The sequence below is a fragment of the Glycine soja genome, chromosome 5 (genome assembly GCF_004193775.1).
Source record: "Glycine soja cultivar W05 chromosome 5, ASM419377v2, whole genome shotgun sequence".
In the NCBI taxonomy this organism is placed as follows: domain Eukaryota; kingdom Viridiplantae; phylum Streptophyta; class Magnoliopsida; order Fabales; family Fabaceae; genus Glycine; species Glycine soja.
Window position 1 is genome coordinate 34,043,904 of NC_041006.1, and position 19,512 is coordinate 34,063,415.

A 19,512-nucleotide genomic window follows, 5' to 3' on the forward strand; every position below is an offset into this window, starting at 1 on the left:
ATAAAAATGAATTCTGAATTATTTTTATAATTAAACACCAGTAATGAGTAATGAGAAGGTAATAAAACATTTCTATTTTGATTGGGAAATTATATGCAGAAATGTGTTAGTTAAGTTTGCATTTTATTTGAAGCAAGAGAAAGAAAAGCAAGTGGCAACCAACATTAATGTAAGACACACACACACAAGACCATTGTCATTGATTCTAATTCTAATTTCTTCTTCAATCTGTCTCATTTCATAGAGAAAATAAAATAAAATAAAAACAAAGGCTTTGATTCTTCTATTCTTCTAACTTGTTAAGTTCCAAATCTTCAACCACTGGAGAGAGAGACATCCCCTCCGACATTTTCTCTATTCTTCAAGCAAACTCTTCGTCTCAGATCTCTCTTTCTCTCTCTCTAGGGTTTCCGTTTCTCTCTCTGCTATTTATGATCACTCTCTGACGCGCTTCTGTCACCAAATCAAGTGCTTCCGTCTCTTCCCCTTCTTCTCTGGTACGCTTCCGCTATTTCGAATCTTCGATTCCAATGCGCGTCGCTCTTCGCTGATTTCAGATCGATTTTTTTGTGCAGATTGGAAGGATTCGTGTGGTCGGAGATGGTGGTTTCGGGGCCAATCACGCCGGGGCAGGTGCGTCATTACTACTGTGATTCTTCGATTCGGTGGCTGAAAATTCGAAAATGCGTGTTTGTACTGAACGGAATTGGTTTCAGTTCGTGTGTGGTAGTTCTGAGTTGTGATTTTCGTGATCTGCTTGCATGCTGTGTTGTTTGCAATTTGAATCTGATTCTTAGCAAGTAGTGAGATTGTTCAGTCTGGATTTGGATGGTGTGTGGAAGCAAAGGGAATTCGTTTTTTGAGTTGGATTGAGAGCAATTGTGTGAGTTGAGTTGCTGAATCTGTTGTTTTTCTGATCTGAAGCGGTGTATATGTTTGGGGGAGAACCGTTTTTCAGTTAAACTTGAATGACTGTAAGATTTGTAGAAGTATGTTACGTGCAAGGAAACTGCTATGCTGTCACTCAAATTTGAGCATGTTGATGTGGGGAGTAAGAAAATAAATATATAGTTTCCGTTTGTTTCAATGGTGTTTGTTGAAGAGTGGTTTTGTTGTTAATGACTCAATTTTGTTTGATTATTCTGGGATGTGCTTGTTTTTCCTGCTTTTGATTATTGTCGTGAATTAAAATATTTATGCTAATTTTTGGGAGGTCAGTTTTCTGATGGAGCTTTGTTTTATGTCTTCAGGTGTCCTTCTTGCTGGGGGTTATTCCAGTTTTTGTTTCATGGATATATTCAGAGTACTTAGAGTACAAGAAACTCTCATCTCCTCCCAAAGTGTAAGTTTCTTTCACTGTCACTATAAAGCAAATTATATTGACTTTAACTGCTTGGGTTCTATCAAGTGTTAAAGTTTATTGGTGGAATATATATATCGAGAATTAGGTTTCCTCTCTTCTATTTGACCATTTCTTCCTGTGATTGGATAGACATAGTTGAAGAGGGTAGTTGTGATGAAGAAGATAAGTAGATAACTATGATATTATAGAAATCTTGTGATGACACTTGATTATATTATAATAATGATGTAATCTGCATTGATAAAGAGAAAATATTTAAAATAAGTATTATTTAAGGTATTTGGGGATCAATAGTGGTTCAGAAATCAGGTAGCAACATTTAATCATCAAATTTACAGCGTGCAATCTTTAAAATAAGTGATATTTGTGAAGACATGATAGTACACAAATCAGTGAACGGATACTTCATACTTATATATTTAATAAAATAATTAGATGCTGCCTCTAAACTCTAAAGCTTTGAACTGTTTGGACTTTGGACCCCCCAGTGCCCAGTGTTTGTGGTACATGCATGGACACTTAATGTCTCATGTGGATTTGATTCAACTACTTGTGTCATGCAAACAAAACTACTATTGAGAATTTGGTATTGGAAAATTGCATTTTGAACACAAACACCTACTAATATGGATGGTATCTTTCCATCTTTGATTTTGATCTATTTCAAGTTTTTATTTAGACAACTAAATTGGATTTATGTTATCACTCTCTTTGTTGATCAAAGATGTACTTTTTTTTTAATCATGCTACTTTCAAAACTGAATTTCCTACTCTAAAGTTTAGTGTTTTTTTTTTAATTATGGAAAACATAAATTTATTTATTTGCAAATATTTTCAGACACTTTATAAATTTTCTTTGTTGGCTGCAGTCATTCAGATGCTAGTCTTGAAGAGTTGGGGAAGGATGCAATTAAGGAAGATGATCGGGCCATTTTGCTGGAATCAGGGCTTACAAGATCAGCATCAGCAAAATTCCATCCATCATCTGTCAAATTGAATTTGATTCGGTCATTTTCTACAATAAAAATTTCATGGGGTTCTTTCTGTTTTCTACCTTTATCTTTAAAGATCCTTATCTTTTTACATGTCATTTGTAGGTTTTTGACCATGGATGATTCTTTCTTGTTAGAAAATCGAGCAACTTTGAGAGCAATGTATGTCATCATTTTGTGAATGACCAAATATAATCTGTTCCACTCTCTGAATTCTGAAGATGTATTTACTATTTTTTTCAGGGCCGAATTTGGCCTGATTCTGTTTTATTTCTACATATGTGATCGAACCAACATACTTGGAGATTCCACCAAGGTACTTATATACCAATTATCGTGTCTCCACTTGTTTTTGTTTGAGCTATAACTTGAAATATTGTTTTGAAGTGACCTGCATAAAAGAACCTTCTTTTCTAAGACATCCACAGTTTTTCTATGCTTCTCTATAATTATTTGCTTTTTAGTTTTCACATATTTTCTTTGTATTAATGTTTCTATTTTTCTTTTTGATATTTATATGTAAATCATATCCATTTTGAGATATGTGACTAGGAATGCCTTCAAACTAACTATGCAAGTAATTAAAAAGCATGCTATCCTGTAAAATGTTTCACCTTCAGTATAATTTTCAACTTGGTAGTTTTTACACTTATCATATTTCACAATTTATGATTTCGTATCTCAATACACTTTTCTGTGGCAATTTCTTTGCCCTATCATTGCTTTTCACCAGGTTTGGTGAGATTTATTCTGTGATAGAGGCTTGACTTGGGAAGACATATCTTGTAACATGTTTTACTTGTAGTGTTTTATACTTAGCTTAATTCACATTTCGTAACTTCATAGCCCAATGCACTTTTATGCAACAATTTTTTGTTCAATCAATGCTATCTGCTTTGGCTAGACATGTACTGTGACACGCTTGATTTGGGAATACTTGTTTCGTCGATTTCTAAAGATGTGTTCAACTCTGAACTAGTGTTCTATATATTTAAATCATTATATATTTATATGATTTCAAAATATTGCCATTTGTAATAATTTTTTGTACTTGCTTGACCGTTATTTTTTTTTTTCAGAGTTATAGTCGGGATCTTTTCATCTTCCTCTACCTTCTTCTGATTATAGTTTCAGCTTTGAGTTCTTTGAAGAAACATAATGACTCATCAACATTTTCTGGAAAAAACATACTTTACCTTAATCGGCATCAAACAGAAGAGTGGAAAGGATGGATGCAGGTGAGCTCTCCTTTTTGGATGATGTAAAAAACTTGTAAACAAAGATGCTATACTTTCTTCTTGCCTCTAAAAAAATTATTGTTTTAAACTATTTACTTGACCCTTTCTTTTCGTTGATATTTTATTTTGGAATAGATATTGTTATACCTGCTGCAACTTGACTACTTTTTTGAAAAATTGTAACAACAACAAAAGTCTTATCTCACTAGGTGAGATTGGCTACATGAATTTGAAGATCTTTTTGGAATAAAACCAAATTGACTTTCCGCAATCCTTGTATCTTCCATTAATCTATGCTTAATCACCTTTTCACATAATTTCATAGTGTGACTTTCAAAGCAATGCCAAAAAGAAACCGTGGAAATTGAAGCTTTCTGATGATTGTGATGGAAATTAAGGCTTCTAGTTATTGAAATGAATTTAAGTTGGTGTATCTCTATATTTCTTTCAAGAGGCCATAATTCATTAGAAACTTAGAAACTACATTTTTTCAGTTTTAATTTTGTCTGTTATTTCTAAGTAATGGTTCATCTGTTCAAGCTTTTGTTCCATTTGTTCAGGTCCTCTTTTTAATGTATCATTATTTTGCTGCAACGGAGATATACAATGCAATACGTGTTTTCATTGCTGCATATGTTTGGATGACTGGATTTGGAAACTTCTCCTATTATTATGTTAGAAAAGATTTTAGCCTTCCACGTTTTGCTCAGGTAATAGAGTCCTTGACCTTAAATACCATTTTTGCTTTACTTTGTGTCCACTGTCTATCCTTTTCCTGTTACTCTTTTTGCATAAACAATATACCTAACTCGTTAAAATTCCTTGCAGATGATGTGGCGGCTTAATTTTTTTGTGGCCTTCTGTTGTATTGTGCTTAACAATGACTATATGCTCTACTATATATGCCCAATGCACACGCTTTTCACTTTGATGGTGTATGGAGCATTGGGTATATATAACAAGTATAATGAAATTCCCTCTGTAATGGCTGCAAAGATTTTGGCATGCTTTCTTGTGGTGATCTTGGTTTGGGAAATCCCTGGATTCTTTGACATATTTTGGAGCCCATTTGCTTTATTTTTGGGTGAGTGATATATTTAACTTGTACTTATCTGTTATTAGTTTAACTTTTAGTTATGTTCATTTTGATGTGACTCTTCTTACCAAGTACTCGCATTTGCTGTGGCCCCTCAAAATTGTGGGCTTTGAATTGAAAGGTTTTATTGTCCTTAAAATGGTGGAACCCCCCCCCCCCCCCCCCCCCCCCTCCTCTCATTAAACAGTAATTACAGCCAGCATGATAAAATAATTCTTATAGCTCATCCCTACAAACAAAACTAGCTTGTATGGTGAGGGCTGCCTAAGCTTTATAAATTAAGCAGTATTTATAGTCGACATGGGATTTTATATTTTTCCAATAATTATATTGTCAAAATGACAGTAATATATATTTATGTTGTAGATACTCTATTTATCAAAAGAATCTATAGTCATGTTCTCTCTCTCTTCCCCCCCTAAATGGATGCTTTTGTATGTAGTCTGTTTGCAATTTTCTAGTTGATTTGCTAATATAAGCTTACATGCTGTTTAGTGCAAATGCATAATTGTAATTTTTATGTGGCAGGTTATACTGATCCTGCAAAGCCTGATCTCCCTCGAATGCATGAGTGGCATTTCAGATCTGGGCTTGATCGCTACATCTGGATAATTGGAATGATTTATGCCTATTTTCATCCAAATGTAATCTCGAATACTAGCTTTTGTAGTGGTCATTGTGTAATTTTTTTTATATAATAGTTGGTCCAGCTATTTTAAATTTGAAATATTTCACCATCTCAGGTTGAGAAATGGATGGAAAAATTGGAAGAGAGTGATATCAAGAGGAGAGTTACCATCAAAACTGGCATTGTTTCTGTTGCATTATTTGTGAGTTACATCTCTTACAATAAGATTATTCATGGTTTTCTATTCTCCTGTTATGTTATTACTTCAATATTCCTTGATGTAGACCAAAATGGGTAAACAAGAACATCTCTTTTTCATTTTTCTTTTCTAGGTTGGGTACTTGTGGTATGAATACATATACAAGCTGGACAAGGTCTCATACAACAAGCTCCACCCCTACACCTCTTGGATTCCAATTACGTGAGTGTTATCCATTTATTTTATTCCTTTTGCTGTTCTTTATGTTTTCTTTGTTTCCTTCCTTTAAGCTTGAAAGATAGCAATCCTAGACTAATATATGGAATGCATTTATATTTTTCTTTTCAGCTCCTTCTATTGATTCTTTTGCCTATTATTTTTCAGTGTATACATTTGCTTGAGAAATTTCAGTCAGCGGCTTCGGAATTTCTCTTTAACCCTCTTTGCGTATGTGTTCTTTACCCTAATTATTGAAATTCTATGTTGATTGGTTTTGGATTATTTTGTTTTTTATTTGGTGACTGCTATCTTTTTTTCTTTTTTTTTTCTTTTCTGAATTTTCCCCATTTTTGTATCAGGTGGCTTGGCAAGATTACTTTGGAGACATACATTTCCCAGTTTCATATTTGGTTAAGGTGTGTATGCGTCGTGAGCCCTCCCCGTGTTATATGTCTGAAATACATTAAGAGGACTCCATGATGCATTTGTACAGTAGTGGCTGTAGTCAGTTATTGTTTGAGAGACAGGAATTGACATGTATAGATGAACTTTTCAGTATGGATTTTGTTCCTTTTGATTGCTAACTTGTTTTGTGCCTTTGTGCTTTCTTTAAATCTTAGTATATTGGATCAAGAACAAACATTGGAAAAGATTATAATGGAACGAAACTCGTAAACGAACTTCAACTCAGTAAGAGTGTACTTGATAATTTCCTCTTTGCGTACAGGTCTAACATGCCAAACGGACAGCCCAAGTGGCTTCTTTCTCTTATCCCGGAGTATCCTATGCTCAACTTCATGCTAACAACTGCTATATACGTCTTTGTAAGGATCTTTCTTCTTTCCTTTGTTTATTTTTCTTATATTATTAATATTCAAGTCTCATGAAAGGCATCATACTAAGTTGCACTTTTTGCTTGCACTGCTATCTTGACATGGTTTGCAGGTATCTCATCGACTTTTTGAATTAACAAATACACTTAAGACAGTGTTCATACCTACAAAAGACAATCGGAGGCTGCTGCATAATTTTATTACTGGTGTTACCCTTTGCATTTCTCTGTATTGCATTGCACTTATTCTGCTTCTGATTCCTCATTCAACGGTAAGCCTCTATTTGCTATGTAAAGGGATATTTCTTTGATAATGTCTGGGTGCTCAGGTGCCTGTTACATGTTGCTAAAACTTCACTAATGAAATTTTCTAATGTTTTGTTTAAAGCAAGAGGGTGGTTTGGGGGGATCAAAGATGCCTTATCATTTTCTTAAATTTTATAATAATCGAAAATTTCTTTGATACTGATAGGTTTGAAATTCAAGATACCAAAGAGAGATTACAGAGACAGTACCCTTTGAATTTGCTGTGCTGAAAGGAGACTAGGAGATTTGGATTAAAATAAGGGTACATGGAAATGTGGGATCTCTTTTGGAGCAGTGTTTCTATAGTTGTGGGAAATAGTATCCTCGATGGCGGCATCAAATATAAACGTTGAGTGTTGGTTTGCATCGGAGGTTAGCAGATGAAAAGGGGGATTAACCCCGAAGGAATTTGAACCAATTTTCTATAAATTCATTTTGCTCACACTTAAAAGGAGAAAAAGGTAGGATCGTCATACAAATCCGTCGTCTTGGCTTCGAAGAAATTCAAGATTCATTTCATTACCTCTGTTCTTGTTCAATTTTCGTTGTATTTTTTGACTTTTTCTTCTGTGAAGGATAAGGAAATATATGTATATTCATTTTTACAATCTTACCAGAAACGCCTTGTCATACCCTTGTAACACTAGTTTTGTTTAATGGCTATAAGTGCAAGTAGTGTTACTTTTTCCTTTTTATTTTTATTTTGGGAGGGGTTGAATAAATCACCAATCTAGTCCTCCAAGTATTACTTTCTCTTATAAAGTAATATTGATTGATAATACTATGCAAGTAAATTCCTTTTTTTTTTAACAGGATATAAGTAATTTCCCAAGTATTGAATATTCATTAGCTTAATTTCCAAGTTGGTTTATTTTATTAATGTTCAGGGACAGAATTAAAGGGTTTTCAATATTTAAGGAAGCACTATTTATATACTTCATGAATGATGTTCAAACTATCAATTAAGGACCATTTAAGAAGAGACATACTTCGTAATTGAAATTGAGGTTTATTTATTTTAAATAAATCACCAATTAAGGGGTTCAACCTTTTGCTCATTAAACTGATGTGGTGTTGGTTCTCAGTCTCTCGCCACTGAGCTATCTAGGCAAGGGCTATTATATTAATAGTTACCATTTGTGGAGAATGCTGGGCACTTTGGCAAACTGTAGAAGCCGAAGCCCCCCCAAAAGTAAAGAGATAATGTTCTATTGTTTTAATGAAACCAGAACATCCACACTGAAATGTTCATACTCTGGAGTCTGGACCATCATACCAGTGTTAATTCATTCGAATTTGAATGACACGAGCCGTTTCTTTGCACTGTAAACTATTTGAAGCTTCTATCTTTGTGGCAAATCTTTAGGGAATAATTTATCAAATTACTCTATGAAATCTTAAATTTAGTCCTTAGAATCATTAAATATTGGTCATTTTAGTTATTCTTTCTATAATTTTAAATTTTAAGTACTAAATAAATTATCATTTAGTAACATCAGGTAGCTTCAAGAATTAAAACAACATTTTTGTAATATTAGAATGTAAATAGTATTTATACAGATTAATTTGTATTTTTTTTTTACAATAATAGCACCTTTTGTTAAGACGAAAGGGTATCATTAATTTGTATATTATTAGATGTTTATGTAGATAACAAAAAAACAAACAAGATGTTTAAGTAGCAACCTTAAAAATAATTTTATTTTTAGCCTAATTTAAGATTTTACATTAATTAGTCATTCGGGACCCATAATTTTTGTCATTAATGGAAAAGTTCGTACATTAAATTATTAAAAAACTGAAAATTTGTTTCCTATCTTGGGTCCCCCTCACAAATCCGTCCCTGTTCGTACATTAATATTCTTCACAACTCACAGATGACAAGCACGAACCTCTTTTTTTGGACAAAAGAATCACAAATCTTGTGAGGCAATAAACGAATCATGTGCACTTGCCTAGTTTAATTCGGAAATATATCCTTTGTTTCAAAGCGTGAAATAACAAGGAAGTTGGATGAAAAGAAATAAAAAAAAGAGAAAATAAATAAATTTTCTAAGTTATTTCAATTGAGGGAAAAAAAAAAGAAATACGATAAAATTTTCGTTGTTTATTTGATTGAGTTCAAAATAAAAATATTTAAATATATAGATATTTTTATCCTTATATAAAAACACAATAAATAAAGCAAATACTCAATCACAATTCGAAACTTGTCTCATTGCTAACAATACAATAATCTTCAGGGACTAGGCCTTCCATTTATTTGAAAGAAAAAAAAAATCAAAACTTTTTAAACATTTAAAATAAAAAAATTAGTTAAATGCCTTATTGTTCCTGTTCCTCCTGCTGCAAGTTGTAGTTTTACACAACAAAGCACGTTAGCAGCACAATTTTACATTTACATACATAAATATATGTAATCACTCAATTGTGTTTTGCACAAGCTCTCCCTCAGTCTTCCTTTCTGTGACAAGGGTGAGTTTCAAGAAGCGCAACTTTGCCTGATATGTTTAATATTCAGCTACAATACAAACTAAAAGATACAACATTTTCTGTTATGAAACTAGAAAGTAGAAACCACGAAGTGCAGAAGGTTAATGTGTGTGTGCGTATGAATGTGTCTTGTTTCCCACAATCATGATCTCATTCTTTAGTTCTTATATTCACCTCAACTATTTATGTACTAACCATGATATAATTATAGGCTTAGAAATTCTTCTTTGTATGCGAAACATATGTGCACATCTAAGAGCTTTTGCATGTATAACAAGGTGTCATCTAAACATTTCCTTTGAACAAAGTTCAAAAAATCAAATAGCATTCGCCGTCTGTGGGGATCGAACCCACGACCACGTGGTTAAAAGCCACGCGCTCTACCACTGAGCTAAGACGGCTTGATTGTTTTTATTTATTGTATGACTTTATTTATAATTTTTATGTGTTACACTTAGTCACAAATACATATAATTAAATTATACTATCCCAAGTTCCAATACCGTTAGAAACTTTTCAACTCATTAATCTAGTTGAGGTAATGTGTCACTGATTCAACTAGTAGGTCAATAATTTGTCCAATTTAATCTGATATATATTAAAAAAATTTAAATTATATATATATTTATTCTATATAACTAACATTATTTGATTAAGAAAAGTTTATTTATACTCCAAAATCTAAAATAATAATTGAAGTATTAAAGTTGATAACATAAGTCTACAAATAATAATTCAATAACACCATTATATGAGTCTCAGTTTTTTTAGCGTTTTGGAGCATTTTTTTTGTTTTTTTGTCTTACATGAAACCAGTTTTAAAAACTCGCTTAGGTCGTGGGGTTTACTCCAAACCGGCCGGGTCACTTCAGGCCATATACATGACCAATTCAATAATCAAACCGGTCCGATTATGCCACCGGATTTTGGTTGGACGAGTCCAACTGACCAAATCAGACCAAATTTTTAAACTATGCACAAACGTTTAAGGTGTTTAGTAAAAGTTTTTTAACTAATTAGTAAGCGTAAAAGTATAAATTTAATTAGTTGACTGTAATTTAGAATTTGATAGCTATATATATACTTTCCATTTTAATTTATTATAAATAATTTATCATATTAAAAAATACAATCTTTTTAATTTTATTTTTTAAAATATTTTTATTAAAATGAGTGAGATCATATATTTTTTGAAAGGAAGGAGTGAGATCATATCAACTAGCTTATATTATAATTTTGATATTTTTATATTTATAAAAAATTATATATTTGATGGGAGTGAAAGTGAAGGCGAGAGAAAATCTTTAGGATTATTGAACATAAAAAAGGGAAAGGAAAAATTCTAATAAAACAAGCAGGATAAAAATTGAAAAAAAAAAACTGTAAATTATATAAAGCAAAGTTTTAGAAAACACTACAAAGTAGGAAAATAGAGTGCATGTAGAAAAACCAATAACCTAACTTATAACTTATTTAACTAACTTTTTTTTAATGCCTTATTTAACTAACTTAAAATTTTATTTAACCAAAATAAAAATGTTAATAAAATTTTAAACAATTTTTTAAATGCTACATGTTAAATCAAAATATATTTATGTCTTAAGACTAATTAAGACCCTTATTTATTTTGATCAGATGTAAACAAATACAAAAGTTAAAAGTTACTTCTTATGTCCTATTAGAACATGTTTTTGTGAAATTTGCATGCATTTGATGTTTCAGATAATAGGAAGATAGAATCATGATCTCATACGATATTAAAGATATCACTTAAGACTTTATTTAGTACTATGTGTTTGAGATATATTTTGTAGAGACATTTTCTTAGGATATGTTGAATTCTATGAAGAATAAATGAAGTCAAGTTCTCAAATTCTTCAATCGGCATCAAAAGAAGAGCTTTGTTACACAGACATGCTCTGATGTAAAAGAAAGTGGTTTCCTATTGTAGTTTTCAACATGTCAGTCTCAACATGAAGAAGTACGTGCATTTAATGTCCAGCAATCATTTTCTTCGAACACAGGCTTAAGAGAGGAAATATATCCATTTAGAGATAACAAATACTTGATTGAAGAAGGCCTATATGTAAAAAAATTCTTAAGGGGTTTTCTAGACTATCAATGATAGGAAACAACAGGATCTTGAAGCCTATGGTTCTCACAAACAATCAATAAACAACAATAGATAATGATGTGTACCTTTCTCCATAGGAAGACTTGTACCTTTCTCTTTGGAACTTCTCTCCGGTGCACTTTGATTTTCTTGAAAAAGGAGAGAAATAAGATTTCACTTCCTTAGGCCTTTCTTTTCTACCTCTCTCCGTTCGTGATGGCTATGGGTGAGAGAGTACACTTTCTGGTCAGGAAGGGAACCTTATTTCACGTTAGTGGGTATTAAACCCCTTTTATAACCACTACTCCCATCAAGTAGCAGTTAGTTCTAGAAACTTCTCTTATTAAGCTCAATTACAATTTAGCCCTTAATCGTTAATTATTTACTTATTAGTCCCTACATAAGTCACATGCCTCTCACATGAGACATTAATTCTTACATTCTCCCACTTGGCTCATGTGACATTAATAAACATTATGGATTAAATAAATAAATAGATTAACTAACATAATGCGCATTAAAATTGACTAAATTGTTCTATACATTGGGTACATCATAATTTCATGATTAAGAATAGGAACCAATTCGAGTCATGGCGATTGTACATCATCTAATCGACATAGTCCCTTCCATGCACTACAAATTAGTCTTCTCCTTAATATGACCATTAGTTAGGAGTACATAATTGGTCCAACATAATGTCTTCATTCAAGACAAAACCTGTTAACATTACTCTAACACAAACATGCATGCAAACATAGAGAACAGGTAATCATAAACATATCATAATTGAGCTCAAAGTGTCAGCAAAATTACATAAGGTAAATTACACTTAATGATCATCAATAACAATAATGCTCATACTTTCAACATGTTCTATAATGTCTTGGGCAATAATCCCTTATTCAAAGGGTCAACTATCATAAGGTTTGTGCTAATATGTTCTATTGACACTCTTTGTTTCTGAACTTCTTCCTTCACGACAAAGTACCTCAATTTCATATGCTTAGCACCCTTAGAGTACTTGTCGTTCTTACAAAAAATATTGTTGCGGAGTTATCACAATACATTTTCAACGGCCTAGCAATACTGTCGATAATTCCAAGCCCTGAAATAAAGTTCCGCAGCCAATTAGCCTGAATTGTAGCCTCAAAACATACTACAAATTCAGCTCTCAGATGGAACAACAACTAATGCACACAAAATTACTTTCATTTGTTTTCGTTCCATATCATTTCTAGGACATTGTGTGAGACTAACTCTGTCTCATTTCTAAATTAGAATAGACGATGTTAAACACCTTTCCATCTTGAATCTCTCTAGCACTTTATCGATATATATACTTTCTGAGATAAGCCTAACAATCCTTGTGATCTATTATGGAATATTTCTATCCCTATCACATAGCTTACCTCACCCATATATTTCACTTCAAAGTTTCTAGAGAGAAATTTCTTAGTCTCATGAAGAAGACCAAGATTGTTAGCTACAAGCAAGATATCATCAATATACAGATTTAGAAAATAACCTTACTCCCACTGACCTTCAGATACATACACCGATAAACAGTATTTTCCTTAAATCTAAAGAAAATAATGGTATCATTAAACCTCAAATACCATTGGCGGGAAGCTTGCTTTAAGACTGTATATTGATTTCTTTAGTATGTACACCATGTGTTCTTTTCCTTCAACTGAGAACCCCATTGGTTGATCCATACTAACATTCTCCTCTAAATCTCCATTCAGAAAGACGATTTTCACATCTATTTGATGTAGCTCCAAGTCATAATAGGCTACTAATCTCATGATAATCCTGAAAGAATCCTTTCGTGAGACCAGTAAAATGTCTCTTTATAATCAATGTCATCTTTCTGAGTAAATTCCTTAGCAACAAGTCTAACCTTGTAACGTTCAAGGTTGCCATGAGAGTCATGTTTAGTCTTGAATACCCACTTACAACCAACTCTCTTACAACGCTTTGGTAATTCTACAAGGTACTAAACACCATTATGTTCCATGGAATTTATCTCTTCTTTCATGACATTTAATCACTTCTCAGAATTATCACAACTTATAGCTTGTGAAAATGAAACTGGGTCATTATCATTAATGCTTAAGTTTGTTTCCGTTTCATGTAGGTATACCACATAATCATTTGAAATATCTGGTCTCCTTTCTCTTTGAGACCTTCTTAATGCTACTTCTTGTGGTTCTTCCATAATGGGTTCATTATGTATCATAGGCTCATCATTGTGTTGTACTTCTTCATTACTGTTTGTAGCCATAACTGAAGTAGTAATCACCTTACTTCTAGAGGCAAAAGTTAAAGGGACTTGCACTCTAACTTCTTTAATTTCCACTTCTTGTGGCACTGTACTCCCACTGATTTCACCGTTTTCAATGAACCTTGCATTTCCAGTTTCGACAATTCTCATACTATGATTAGGACAATAAAACATATACCCCTTTGACTTTTCTGGATAACCAATGAAATATCCATTGATTGTTCTTGCATCCAATTTTCTTTCTTGCGGATTGTAAATTCTTATTTCTGCCTGGCAACCCCAAACATGTTGGTGCCTTATACTAGGTGTCCTATTTGTCTACAGTTTAAAAGATGTCTTTGGAACTGCCTTACTAGGAACCCTATTCAACAAATACATGACAGTTTTCAAGGCATACATCCACAAAGATACGGATAAAGTCTAATTGATTAACATACTCCTAATCATATCCATTAAGGTTCTATTAGACCTTTCTGATAACCATTTTGTTGTGGTGTACCGGGAATTGTGTATTGCACACAAATGCACGTTTTTGAACAAGCTTAGCAAATGGACTGGGTGTTGCGCAGTTTCATCATATCTTCCGTAATACTCATCACATCTATCATATCTAATAATTTTCACATTTATGTCTAATTGCCCTTTTACTTCATTATAGTAAATTTCTAAAGCATTCATTGCCTAAGAAATTTCGGGCAGTAAGTAGACATAACCGTAACGTGAATAATCATCAATAATGGTGATAAAGTATCATTCCTTTCTGAAAGAACTAACATCAAAAGGTCCACAAATATCAGTATGCACAATTTCAAGAAGCTGAGTGCTTCTTGTAGTTCTTTTCTTTGTATATTTTGCTTGTTTTCCCTTAATACAACCCACACAAATATTTAGATCCGTAAAATCTAGATAAGAAAGAATTTCATTCTTTATTAATCTTTCCATCCTTTCTCTAGAAATGTGACCTAAACGTTTATGCCACAAGAAAGCATATCGTTCATTCACTAAACTATGTTTAGTGCCAACATTATGATGCAGAGTTAAAACACTTTCAGCATACAAACTGTCTATTTCCAATGTATATAAACCATCACAAGAATACCAGTACCAATGAGATGATTATGCTTAAATAAATTGAAACATCCATTACCAAAATTAAAAGAGTATGCAGTAATATCAAGTTTAGATAATGAAACTAAATTCCTAGATAAGCTAGGTACATAAGGAGTTTCCAGTAAATCTAAACGATGTCCAGTGTTGCGTTTTAAACAATAAGTCTCAACTATTTCCATTGAAGCTTTCACTTCATTCCCCATGAAAATGAACTTCTCATTTGGGCTTATGGTTTGAATTGTAAGGAATCTCTGCATAATGTTAGAAACATGAGACATACATCCAGAATTAATCCATCATGTATCATGGGAAACTACAGTTAAGTTTGATTCAAAATATACATGAGCATTAAGCTCACCATTCTTTTCGAATCAAGACTTACACTTTAGGCAATCCTTTTGGAAATGTCAAAATTGACAATTATTGCCCTTTGATACCTTTCTTCTGGATTTGCAAAGAGTTGTCATTGTTCTTTAATGACCCTTTGCCTTTATCATGCTTCTTCATAGATTTTTTTTCAAGCTCCTTGATTCCCTTGGTGGCTAACATAATGGACTAAGCGACTTCCTTGATTCTTAAGTCTCGTTTCTTTCTGAACTAACATACTGTGCAATTCATGCACATTCCATTTATCTTTCATGGTATTATAGTTCATTTAGAACAGGCCAAACTCAGAAGGTAATGAGTTTAGAATAAACTGAACAAGAAAGTTCTCATTCACAACCATTATATTCCTAAGGTCTTAAGTCTTGCTGCAATGTTTGTCATCTCAATGACATGTTCATACATAGTACGTGAACCATCAAACTTCATGGTGGTCAATGTACTCATTAATGTCCCAGCAACAGACTTATCAGCTGTTTGAGAGCACTCTCCCACTAATCACATAAACTTTTTAACACTTTCAATTTTAGGGAGAGTTGTCTTAATACTGTTTGCAACAATCATTCTCATCAATGTTAGGCTGAGTCTATTAGATCTTTCCCAAGTTTTATAATGAACTTTCTCTTCATTGCTACTAGCATCAATAATAGTAACAAACTTCTCTTCCAACATAGCAAAATCATGATCCAAAACACTGAGGTGAAATTGGACTTGCTCATTTCTATTAGAGAAGTTAAGCCCATTAAAATTGGCACATATGATACATAAGAATCCAATGAATTCAAAATATGTATTACATAATAAAATTCACATACGTGTTTTGAGACATAAAATACATGTCATACATATGATTCATTCAAATAACGGACAATGTATATTGATGTTCTCCTTTGGGAGATACACCAACATACAACATACAAACATAATGATGCTAATAAAATTTTAACATTATTTGACAATTAAATATGCACCAATTAGTAGTATCTATTTCCTTTGGACATATAAATAAAACTAATGATACACACAAATTGCCTACAATTATATTCATTAATTATAAGAACAACTAATCAACCTTTGAGCGATCCATAAATGCCTTATAACAATGAATTTCAATTACCCATAAACCAATAATCATATAATTTAGCATCCATTATTCTATGAGTAATTGGAATAATCATTAAGTTGAAATTAAATAACCTTACAAATTTGACCACTTTGGTGACTAACAAATTCAACATACATTTAATTCCGACCAAATATTATTGAAATAATCATTAATTTGGAATTAAATAACCTTACAAATTTGGCCACTTTGATGACTAACAAATTCAACATACATTTAATTCCAACAAAACATATATGGCTTGCACATACTTATTGCCATTAACAATTCATAGCCATTCTATTAATTTCGTTCCAGGCCATAAAATAATATTTGTATTTATTTATGTTTTTGCATTCAAACACGTTCAAGCAAATATGTAGCATATACATATATTTACTGCTACCAATAATTTCAAAGCATTCACGTTAATTTAATTATAGGATATAAACTTTCAATCCTTCAATTACGTTTAATAATAATTTCCAGAAAAAAAAAACACAATTGGGACTGGAAATAGCAAAATGGGTTACAAATAGCAATATCCAAAATTTCTAGTTCTCCTACAAGGAAGGTACGCGTAGCAGCGGCTTTTCAATTGAAATTGAAAGAAAGGTACATGCAGCCGCACAACTTTACAAAACCAATTCACAGCATAGCGCGTCATTCTTTCTCCATAATTTAATATATAAATAACTTTAATGGAAAGACAACTTTCTCCATTAGAAATAAAATTGGCAGCAAAAGCTTTTTCTTAGAAGTTTTGTATAATATTTCTTTCATACAAAATTTCATACTTTGCAGCGGAAAAACATAATTAATGCCAAAAACACACTATCCAAACATGTACTTTAATTGAAAATACATGTAATAGAAATTAAGATTCCTAAATTTCATAATTAGGTTTGATGCATAACTTGAAGAAATTAAATTATCCCTAAATTTCATAATTAGGGTTCATGCATAATTGGGAGAAATTAAATCATTCTTGAAGAATCATAAATTTCATAACACATGCTCTGATACCACATATAAAAAATTCTTAAGAGGTTTTCTAGATTATCAATGATAAGAAACAACAGGATCTTGAAGCCTATGGTTCTCACAAACAATCAATAAACAACAATAGATAATGATGTGTACCTTTCTCCATAGGAAGACTTGTACCTTTCTCTTTGGAACTTCTCTCCGGTGCACTTTGATTTTCTTGAAAGAGGAGAAAAATAAGATTTCACTTCCTTAGGCCTTTCTTTTCTGCCTCTCTGTGTTCGTGATGACTATGGGTGAGAGAGAACACTTTCTGGTCAGGAAGGGGACCTAGAAACTTCTCTTATTAAGTCCAATTACAATTTAATCCTTAATCGTTAATTATTTACTTATTAGTCCCTACACAAGTCACATGCCTCTCACATGAGACATTAATTCTTACACTATATGTACTAGAAGCTTTGAAGACACGAAGTTTTATTTGAAGCGTTCATTATTTCTTTCTTTGTGTAAAGAGCTCTCTCTGTAAATTCATATAAACTTTAGAAAAACTCTAAAAATATTTTGTTCATCTTGAGGGAAAAAATTAAGTGTTGAAATTGCTTATCCGTTTGTAAGACAATAGAATGTTAGTCATTTGCAATCAAACCAACAAATCTTTCTGATTTGTGTTAGATCCAGTAATGGTTTCGTAGAACAAAGAATACTGGTTGTAATAAGTTTGGAGTAAAGCTTGAGTTAAGAAGCTAGGAGTTGCAGTGACAAATACTTGTAACTTGTTGAAGTTAGTGGAACTTGGTGGCTTGTCAAGAACTAGACATAGTTTCGGTGGTTGAGACGAACCAATATAAATTTCTTGTCTTATTCCTTTTATTTTCTCTTTTGCTATTTGAATTGACCTAGGATTTGAATTTGATATTTGCTTTTGAAAAACTCTGTTTGTTTTATAAAAATTTGAAACTATCATCTGATTTGCTTTGCAAAAGTATGATATTTGTTTTCTTAAGTCATATTTTATCAAACGATAAATTTATTTTTTTATCAAAATGTTTTATTTTATGAAAATCATAATTCAACCCCACTCTTGTGATATTTTCCTTCATGCAACATTTAAGGCGCAAACTTTGGTGGGGAAGTAAAAAAAATTGTGTATGGTGTACAAAAAATATAGACCTTTAGATTGATCTCATTCCATGGTATTATGGTACACTTTTCACACCTTACCACCACCTCTCTTGTCCCCAGCTACACCTTACCAACATGATGGTGAAGCTAACATGCTTGGGTGAGATTACTTTCGGTCAGAACCTATCATAGAAACAATGAGTCCGCCAGATTTATCATGCTTCACGCCGACTAATGACATATACCACCACAAAACCCAAACCCAAACCTGAGGTGCCAACACGAAAGCCAAACGTAACACACCACCACAAAATCATTGTTCGATGACACAACCCAAATTTGAGAGTTCTATTTTTTTCTTAATTTGATATTTATCTCTTCATGTTGTAATAGTTCTAAAACTTTTATTTGTTTGATTAATATTGGTTGTATAACTTCAATTTTTATGGTAAATATTGATTTGATATTTGTTCTATTGATTTTCTTGATTGTTGGTTGCTGTTGATTTTCTGTTTTAGTGAGTTGAGGGATGTTACAATGTTGTGTTACCCTTTTGTTTGGATGGAGGGGGAAGAAGGATAGTGTGGTTGCGCTGTTGCAGTTGAGGATTGTTGGTAGCCGGAAGAAGAAGGCTACCAGGAATCGTGATGATTTGCGACAAAGAGAAGAATGGTAAAGTAGAGAGTTGGTGATAAAATATGGAGAGTGCATCATACTATCATGGAACAAGATCAATTTAAAGATCTTTATTTTTTATACATCATATATAAAGATATTTACTTTCCCACCAAAATATGTGCCTACATGTAGTAGGTATAATATCTTGAGACTAATTTAATATTTTAAACTATACTTAAAGATTGGTATATAGTTTTTCTTCTTTAAAATTTTTAGTTTTAATTTTTTCAGTTCCTTATAAATACTTTTTATAATGTATTTTTTTTTTCTTTTATCTAAGTCACGTTGTATTATTTATACATACAAATAATTTTAAATAGTTTTAAAATATATTTAAAATTTGAAATTTGAAATTGCAAT

General features: G+C 32.2%; 1 protein-coding gene and 1 non-coding gene across 2 annotated transcripts; one reads left to right on the forward strand and one right to left on the reverse strand.

The window, feature by feature from the left end:
• Positions 1 to 344: 344 nt before the first annotated feature.
• LOC114412652 (protein REDUCED WALL ACETYLATION 3-like) lies at positions 345 to 7,568 on the forward strand. Its single transcript, XM_028376623.1, has 17 exons — positions 345 to 497; positions 576 to 633; positions 1,251 to 1,342; positions 2,233 to 2,370; positions 2,461 to 2,517; positions 2,599 to 2,671; positions 3,435 to 3,593; positions 4,154 to 4,303; positions 4,422 to 4,677; positions 5,218 to 5,333; positions 5,433 to 5,519; positions 5,650 to 5,738; positions 5,901 to 5,963; positions 6,095 to 6,151; positions 6,463 to 6,559; positions 6,681 to 6,839; positions 7,040 to 7,568. Exons 2-17 carry the CDS (start codon positions 601 to 603, stop codon positions 7,043 to 7,045), a joined length of 1,632 nt encoding a protein of 543 aa, XP_028232424.1. The 5' UTR covers positions 345 to 497; positions 576 to 600; the 3' UTR covers positions 7,046 to 7,568.
• A 2,127-nt stretch (positions 7,569 to 9,695) lies between these two features.
• On the reverse strand, positions 9,696 to 9,767 carry TRNAK-UUU. The gene has a single exon. It is a non-coding gene; the product is annotated as a tRNA-Lys (tRNA).
• Between the last annotated feature and the right edge of the window lie 9,745 nt (positions 9,768 to 19,512).

Coding starts and splice junctions, on each gene's coding strand:
- LOC114412652 (XM_028376623.1), top strand. CDS start 601: ATGGTGGTTTCGGGGCCAATCACGCCGGGGCAG. Junction 2,518..2,598: donor CGAGCAACTTTGAGAGCAAT/GTATGTCATCAT, acceptor TATTTTTTTCAG/GGCCGAATTTGGCCTGATTC. Junction 5,334..5,432: donor ATGCCTATTTTCATCCAAAT/GTAATCTCGAAT, acceptor TCACCATCTCAG/GTTGAGAAATGGATGGAAAA.